The sequence below is a fragment of the Tarenaya hassleriana genome, unplaced genomic scaffold, assembly GCF_000463585.1.
Source record: "Tarenaya hassleriana unplaced genomic scaffold, ASM46358v1 Cleome27, whole genome shotgun sequence".
Lineage (NCBI taxonomy): Eukaryota > Viridiplantae > Streptophyta > Magnoliopsida > Brassicales > Cleomaceae > Tarenaya > Tarenaya hassleriana.
The window spans coordinates 438237-446515 of NW_010965946.1; the positions used below are offsets into that span (position 1 = coordinate 438237).

At 34.0% G+C, this 8279-nt stretch overlaps 3 protein-coding genes across 3 annotated transcripts; 1 reads left to right on the forward strand and 2 right to left on the reverse strand.

Annotated features, from left to right (window-relative positions):
* Nucleotides 1-1692: 1692 nt before the first annotated feature.
* Nucleotides 1693-2745, reverse strand: LOC104817156. Its single transcript, XM_010546229.2, has one exon. The coding sequence runs from the start codon at nt 2683-2685 to the stop codon at nt 1909-1911; it is 777 nt and encodes a 258-aa protein (XP_010544531.1). The 5' UTR covers nt 2686-2745; the 3' UTR covers nt 1693-1908.
* Nucleotides 2746-3987: 1242 nt separating this feature from the next.
* On the forward strand, nt 3988-5020 carry LOC104817157 (diacylglycerol kinase theta-like). The gene has a single exon (XM_010546230.1). It carries the CDS (start codon nt 4068-4070, stop codon nt 4824-4826), a length of 759 nt encoding a protein of 252 aa, XP_010544532.1. The 5' UTR covers nt 3988-4067; the 3' UTR covers nt 4827-5020.
* A 1059-nt stretch (nt 5021-6079) lies between these two features.
* On the reverse strand, nt 6080-7937 carry LOC104817158 (myb family transcription factor PHL5-like). The gene is made up of 7 exons (XM_010546231.1): nt 7529-7937; nt 7272-7440; nt 7039-7115; nt 6918-6957; nt 6641-6695; nt 6477-6546; nt 6080-6338 (listed from the first exon to the last, which is right to left on the reverse strand). Exons 1-7 carry the CDS (start codon nt 7814-7816, stop codon nt 6252-6254), a joined length of 786 nt encoding a protein of 261 aa, XP_010544533.1. The 5' UTR covers nt 7817-7937; the 3' UTR covers nt 6080-6251.
* Between the last annotated feature and the right edge of the window lie 342 nt (nt 7938-8279).

An 8279-nucleotide genomic window follows, 5' to 3' on the forward strand; every position in this document is an offset into this window, starting at 1 on the left:
CTCCTTTTATACAAAATATATTACAAATAATTGATATAAAAAACTATTACGTTCTAAAATTGTAAAATAGTATATATAAAACGAGATTTATAATTAAAAAATACAATTAAAATTGAAATGTGTCGAAAACTATTTATGTTACATACTGTTTATTGACATCAAACATATATATATATATATATATCAAAAATACATGTATCATTATATAATAAATATATATATATCAAGAAATTTTATCAAAAAATCAAAATATAAAAAAGAATAACCCCGCTTGCGAGTCCTCAACTAATACAATAAGTTTGACATATTGTAGATTATGCAAACTTTTTTTCAATTATCCCTTCGTTTTTTTTTTTTTTTTTTTTTAAAGTATTAAGTATTCCTTCGTTTTTTCAATTTTGACATATTGCCAAATCAGCAATAGGTTTAAAAATGACAAAAATTATAAAATTTATATTTATTTTTGAATGAAAAATGAAGTTGATGTTTTATTTGATAAAAATCAAGTTTAGATTTTATTTTGTTAAAATTGAAAAGTTCTGGTACTGTTTTGGGAACAAAACAATAAAGAATAAAATAAAAATGAGAATTTGTATGAAATAAAATTAAAAGACGAAATATCCACAAGTTGAATATTAAACATACATATCGTTTTTTCCCCAATTTTATTTGGTGTGACAGTTGCAAAACTTTATTTGGTAAATTGTTTGGGTTATCATTTTTCTTTTTCAATCTTTATTATGTATTTCTCTTTCTCTCTCTCTCTCTACTATAACAAATACAAATTATAAAATAAAATGATTTGTAAGACTGTCTAAAATTTCTTCATTGATTAAACGATAAATTATTTTTATTATTATTCTTAATTTTTTCTGATAAACAGTATCCATTTTCATTAGAGAAACATATATGAAACTAATTCTCAATACTATAAAAAATAAATGAGATTTATTTTTCCACACTTCTCTAAAATAGGTGGGGTTTTCCCTCCAAAGGCCAAAATATATGTGGTTATTTGTTTTTTTTTATAGTTTTGAGAATATATATATATATATACACACACACACCCTTATTTCAATTTTGCATTTACAGGAGTAAAGCATTGCCACTAGTATACAGGTTTGTTTTTTTAAAAAAAAATATTTACCTTTTTTTTCAATCTCACAATTTGTTACCTTTAATAAAAACATTGTTACATCCCCCTGAATGTTGTTATATTACTCATTGATACTTTTTCTGGAAGAGCATATATATATATATATATATATATATATATATATGTATATATTCTAGGAATCTAAATACTATTAATTTTTTCATCTACATATTTTGTTCATTTTGCTAAATATTTTTTTATTTTGCAAAGTTTTTTTTCCTTCTATGTTTTCTTTAGTCTGGAATTCGAATCACTAAGCAATATCATATGTTTATTGTGAAAATATTGCTTCATTGTGGTATCATAGGATACAAGATCTACCACTATATAGGGTTACCCGATATGAGACAAATTAAACTGATTTGTCGTACTATATTTTGACTGTAAATACAAAAGTTTGCTTGGAGACATGCGTTGTGGAATTTGTGAATGTAAAATTGTTGTTATGATGATTAAACGATCCGATATAGCAATGAAATGGAAAATTTATTTATTTGACAAAAATATCAAAGTTATTCAATGTTTGGCAATTTAAAAAAAAAAATATAAAAACGGTTTATTCATTTGATATATTTTTTTTTTTTTGTAAGAGATTCAGATTCATCCACTCACAATGAAAAGTTAAAAACTTACAACAAAAACACATGAAAACAAGAATCACAAGAAAACCAAAGATCATCAAAGAGAAACTCAACATGTTGAGTTTTATTGAAAACGAGATGCCAAACTGTTTGGAAGAAGGAAAAGTGAGATCAGACCAAATTGACCATGCTCCTCCCCATGTCTCTGATCATTTGTGCCCTCTGAAACGCCATCTGTGTCTGTAACTGCATCATTTGCATCTGTCTCTGAGCATCCAACATCGACGACATGGCAGCAACTGTTGAATCGGTCTTTTCTTTGATCCCGCCGTTATCACCACCTTCTTCTTCTTCCTCTTCTCCTTCTTCTTCTTCTTCTTTTGTCTCTTCATAAGCCATACACGAGTGTACGTGCGTGCCATAGTCGCATTCCTTACAGTAATACACCCAGAAATTCTCCGGCACGGTTTCTCTACAGACGTCGCAAACAAAGTCTCCTACGTTGTCCTTGTAAGGCGAACAGTAGAGGAGAGTGAGAGGGTGTTCATGGTCATCACGCTCCATGGTTTCAGGCAACGAGACACAGCCGACATGAACATCGAACTGACACTCGGAGCAGCTGTAAGTGAACCCAGTTCCGTACTCTCCGCACGCATCGCACGTGTAGATGGACTGTGAATAGGGTGGAGAATGGACCAGTGTCAGAGGGTGGTCAGGGTGAGATTTGTGATAGGTCTGACGCGGAAGCTCGAAACATGACTTGTGCAGGAAGTAATCGCATTCCGACTTGGTGCATTTGAAAGCTGGCCCGACCAGCTCGAGCTCGCAACCCGAGCAGACGACCTCGTGTTCGTCTTTGGCTTTGAACAGACGCAACGGATGGGTATGGCCCGGATGCCTCACGCAAGGGCGAGAAGCTGGTCTGGCACCGGATTTTCTTGTAGCCATGGTAGAGATTCTTATACTGTGGTTTTTTTGTGTTTCTTGTTAAGATGTGAAGAACTTGTTTACGGGCTTGGAGCTATTTATGCGGAATTTTGTGGAAGACTTTGGATCGGATAATGCGTGGAAATTGCGAAGTTTTTGAATTTGATTAAGCAAATTGCAGTGTAATTTACATCTTTTATCGCTGTTAATGGAGAAATAATGACAAGAGACCGTTGACAATTGATGATATGTACAAACCAATGGCTTCTTTGACTTTGATTCGTCCCATTTCCCCTCTAGTTTCGCAAGGTTTTTATTTTATTAACGGATAAACTCCCTAAAAATTCCCCAACTTGCAAAGTATTGGAAAACTAATTCCTCAGCTTGTAGCCTAGAAAAATAATTCCTCAATTTGTAAATATTGCCATTAGAATACCTGAACTTGTAAATCATTACCAATTAAAATTTTAACAAATGTTTTACCATCATTTCCGTTAAATATCATCTTATGTGGCATTTTAGAACTTATTATATGTTATAATTAATTGTCACATAATCAATATTTGAATTAAATAATAGAAAAAATTAAATCGATAAATAAAAATTATATCAAATTCAAACCCAGGTTGTCTAACCGATTCGAATAACCCAAATAATCTTAAAAACAAATAGGTTCAAATTAATATATTTTCTAAACTGTTAAATTGTCTTTTAGAAAATTACCCATCTTTATTTGAAAACAAAAAAATTAAATTATTTATATCAAATTCAAACCCACGTTTTCTAATAGATTCGAATAACCCAGAAAATCATAAAAACAAATAGGTTCAAATTAATATATTGTTTTAACATATCGGTTCATAAATTTTTATTTATCGATTTAATTTTTTCTATTATTTAATTTAAAAATTGATTATATGATAATTAATTATAACATAGAATTAGAATATGAAGTAGAATGCTACCTAAGATGTTATTTAACGGAAGTGACCGTAAAATGTTGGTAAAAAATTGAATTTTTAATGGTAAGATTTGCAAATTGAGGAATTATTTTTCTAGGTTGCAAGTTGAGGAATTAGTTTTCCAATGTTTTGCAAGTCCGAGAATTTTTAGGAAGTTTACCCTTTTATTAACACAAAAATAATTTAAAAGAAATAAAAATACGAAGAATGATCATGATATAATTTTATTTTCGCAATTGGGTCACAAACTACAATAAAGTTGACTTTCCAAGTCGTTGCGATTATTAAAAAAAATCAACGCAAGTGTCGTTTTCCAATGTACACTCTGTTTTCTGACAATAATTGTACGAAGACTTTGTAACAGCGAAGACTTTGAAGTTTCAAACTTCCATCAAGATCCGAGCCATTGATCAGATTCACGTCGACCAACCAAATTAACCGATGGGGAGACCGAAGGCGCAACCGGGAAGTTCCATTCGACATTTCAGCCATCCCCACCCGTTGCAGTTCTCAGCCTCCGACCCTCGAGATGGCTCAGCTTCTTGTTCAGCCTGCAAGCTCAAGCTCGCGGGTCTACCATCTTACTCCTGCTTGGCCTGCGCCTTTAACCTCCACGAGAAATGTGCAGAAATGCCTCGGAAGATCAAACACCCTTTCGACGAAATCCATCTCCTAACCCTGATTCCCCTTCCCCGATACGAAGAAGGACGTTTCAGATGCGACGCCTGTGGGAAAGACGGAGATGGCTTTTCTTACCATTGCGGAGATTGCGGGATCGATCTCCACACTGTCTGCGCCAACATGCCTTCCCATGTCTCGAACCAGTCTCACCCTCAGCACGAGCTCCGGCTCACGTTTTCGGTTCCCGACAGCTCGGGGAGCTTCTGCTGCATGATATGCCGAGGTATGGGTTCGAATTCATGGCTGTATAGGTGCAACGAGTGCGGATTCAATGCTCATTTGATTTGTGCGAGAAAAAGGGTTCGTCAACAAAGTTCTAATCCTGCACCGAACGTCAACAACTGCATCAACCGTCCAAACCCGTCGCCGCATGCTAATATGAAACCTAATCATCTTGGCCCAGCAAATGCAGCAGCATCAAGAACAGTTAACCAGATCCTGAGCAATGTTTTAGCAAGTTCGTCATCCGATCCGGATCCGGATCCAGATCAAGATGCACATGTTCACGAGGAACAGTGAGTTTAATAATTCTAACATAAGGGTTTGATCCAATCTTTCTTTACCAGATTCTATCCTTTCATGTTCTCAGGACAAGATCTCTTGCTTTTGTTTTATGTTGTCTTTTACAGTTATGAAATAACATTGAATCGCTTGTTGTTAAGGAGATGAGGGTTTGTGGAAGTGAAATGAGAAGATGAATTTGTTTCCTCGTTCATGAATCTTAGGCCTTGAATGGTAGGAGTTTTTGGAGTTTTTAGAATCCAAAAACAAAAAAAAACAACATTCAAGTTTTTACAAAATTACTTTTCCTAAAAACTTGGAAAGTCATTTTAGTGAAAAAATCAATGAAAAACCAAAAGCTACTTTTTTTGAGTTTTCAAATATTATAAAATTCAAAAGCCAAAAACCAAAAACTAAAAACCAAAATCCAAAAACTAAAACCAAAAACTCAAAATAAAAGCCATCTCCATTCAAAGCCTTAATTTGATTTCCTGGGAAAATAATTCCGCAATTATTTTGAGCCTTTTTTCTTCTTTTTTTCTCCCAAGTTCCAAAAAACAGCGACCCAAGTCGAAAAATTCCGAGATTTCATTTAAAATGCAGATTTTTCGATGCTCATTGATTCGAAAACAATAAAATAAGTAAAATTAAAAGAAACGATGAGAAGAAATTGGAACAGGAGGAGGAGAAGCCGAGAATGTCTGTTTGTAAACTTCGGATTAAAACGCTGTCGTTTCGGCCACGGTAACTGCGTTCTTGTGGATTTGTGTTTTAAGCCCAATGGGCCATTGGGCCTATCAATCTTAATGAAGTTTTGGGTTTATCGAGAAGCAAATTTTTTTCAGATGGGACCAGTTGTCTACACATGCACATGTATTACATGTATATAATATGCGTATACAAATTATAATAATGCCGCACATACAAATATTGGTTCAAACTCTTGTCTTATTATTTCTAATCTCATCATTTCAAGATATTTCATGATCTTTTTTTACACTATAAACATGTAATTGGTCCTTTTGGATTTACTCATCTAACTCCAACCGGATTCTAATTATTTTTTTTATTTTTTTCTTTCTTGTTCAAGTTATTTATTGTATTTAATCTCAAACACACAAATCATTCAAATTTATCATTTTCAAATCTCATTGTATATGTGTGTGCTTATATATATATATACACACATTGAAATTAGTGTTCCAAAGCATATGTTTTGGCGTATCTATTTCGTGATTTGTGTAAAATTATAAATACGTGCGTACATCTATCAGCGAATTATGCGCGGTATCATTAATCAAATACTAAAATGATCACATTTAAAAAACGACAGAAAAAAAAAGGTTAATTAGCATCCTTAAGTTGATCGCCCACACTCACCAATGAATTGCTTTAAACTCAGAAAGATTAATTATTTGATTTAAGGGTCTAATTAGGGTTTGATCATTTTTGTCTTTGGAGCTGTCGGTCCAACATTTGCCTAAGCTTCTTCCATTCTTCTTCTATGCGTTCCTGCAGATCTCTTTGAACCTGAGCACCATAGTATCAAGTACATACCTTATAAATAAATATATATATATATAAAATACTTACTCCAATTTCTACGTGTATATACATATAATATGTGTGGGTGAGTGGGTGTAAACACAGGAATGAAAGAGAGGAGACCTCGAGTTGTTTGCTGAGGCTTCTTTGGACGTCTAGCTGCTGGTTTAGGGCTTCCATGAGTTGTAAGCCTCTGAACAAAAAGAAAATATAGAAATTTATATATTAATTTAAATAGATTTTCAAGAAATTAACATATTACGATCGTACGTGTTTATAGGACTTACACTTTTGAGCCGAACCAAGCTATGGAATCCGCATCACGTTTCTTGCTGCTTCTTTCTGTTCAGATCATACGGACACTGGGTTTTATGACTTGAAGGTCATATATATTTTTTCTGTATTTTGATTATAATTATTTGAAACACTTAAAGATATTTTGGATTTTTTTTTTAAAAAAATCTGGACGTTTTGATTAAGACGAGAGCCTGCAATTCAAGAATTTTTTATTTTTAAAAGAAGAAAAAAAAAATTGAGAACAAACAACGGCGTGGAGGAATATACCTTGAAGAGATTCCGGAATGTGCCTACCAATACGGTATTTCTACAGCAAAAAGAATACAATTGGACAAAGACAAAAACAAGAGAGAAAATGGACAAATGATTGTAATTACAGGACAAGAACCTGCAAGTGACTCTTGACATGGAGAATCGATAGCCCATCTGTGTTCATCATCTTCAATATCGCCTTTGGAGTTGCCTCTGCAAAAGAAAACTCAAGAACTCGTCAATCAGATTTCTAGAGACTAAACACACACACACAGACACGTGTGTATGTATATGTACATGTATCGATGTATATTGAAAAGTAAACAAGAAATCAAGAACAGTTCGTGGCTGCAGTTTGATGATTCTTACTTTCAGCACCCCCAAGTTGTTCTACGCAATGGATGAATTGTTTGTGAAGATCTTGAGTCCATTTTATCCTTGTTTTGCTTGTCGGGCTGGCTTTGGGTTGTGATGATTGCGCGGTAACCTCGTTCTTCACAACTGATCCGTTATTGTCTGAACTATGATGTATTCTGACCTGAATAAACATATATATTGGGTTCAAATTTTATATGAACTGCAATATAAAATGCAGAAACGATGAGTTCTCAAGATGAAATACTTACGTATTCACAGCGATTGTTCTGCGAGGTTTTGGACCGATGTGGGATAATTACATTGTCTTGTCCTAATGGAACAGACCTGGAACGATCCTGACAAGGTATCGACCCTGCGATGTTGGAGTTTCGGAACATGTTTGTTTGGGAAGATACGATGATGGAGAGATCATCAGTATCGCCTTTGGAGCATCGAGGGGCGGAAGAAGAAGAAGAAGAAGTCGTCGATGCAAATGGGTCGCAAGTTCCCATCCGAGAGAAGAAAGCCTCCGAGTTTGATAAGCCCTCCTTGTTCATCTTCGATCTGTACCCTAAACAGTAACAGAGAACATAAACCCTAGCTACTATATTGCTTCTTCTGCAAGTAAAACCCGAGATTTAGGGTTGTTTTCTCTGTGCGAAAAAGAAAAAGAACCCAATAGAGAAGGAAATGTAAGGTCCAAGGGAAACGAAGAAGAGGCAAGAAGGTTCGTAGATATACATATGGTTTCGATCTGAATAATTTAATTACGAGAAATCAAGATTCATATTTAAATTATATTTTTTGTATGACGCGGAAAGTTTCATGCCTTGAAGATGTCTACATCGATATCGATATGCATCTCTACCGGAACATATTCTATTTTAAAAATTTATCAAAACGTAACTTTCATCAAAGAAAAGTAACGAACCATTCAAGGGATTATTGAAGAACAATGCAAGGGCAATACAGTATTGTGTATGCGCGTGTGCACACGCTCGTACCACACTTACTCCGCTC

What these genes read in the sequence shown, in the direction of transcription:
- LOC104817156 (XM_010546229.2), bottom strand. Translation starts at nt 2,685, where the DNA reads ATGGCTACAAGAAAATCCGGTGCCAGACCAGCTTCTCGCCCTTGCGTG.
- LOC104817157 (XM_010546230.1), top strand. Translation starts at nt 4,068, where the DNA reads ATGGGGAGACCGAAGGCGCAACCGGGAAGTTCCATTCGACATTTCAGC.
- LOC104817158 (XM_010546231.1), bottom strand. Translation starts at nt 7,816, where the DNA reads ATGAACAAGGAGGGCTTATCAAACTCGGAGGCTTTCTTCTCTCGGATG. An exon ending in GCTTGGTTCGGCTCAAAAGT is followed by an intron (nt 6,547 to 6,640) that starts GTAAGTCCTATA and finishes CTTTTTGTTCAG; the next exon opens with AGGCTTACAACTCATGGAAG. An exon ending in GCCTCAGCAAACAACTCGAG is followed by an intron (nt 6,339 to 6,476) that starts GTCTCCTCTCTT and finishes TATGGTGCTCAG; the next exon opens with GTTCAAAGAGATCTGCAGGA.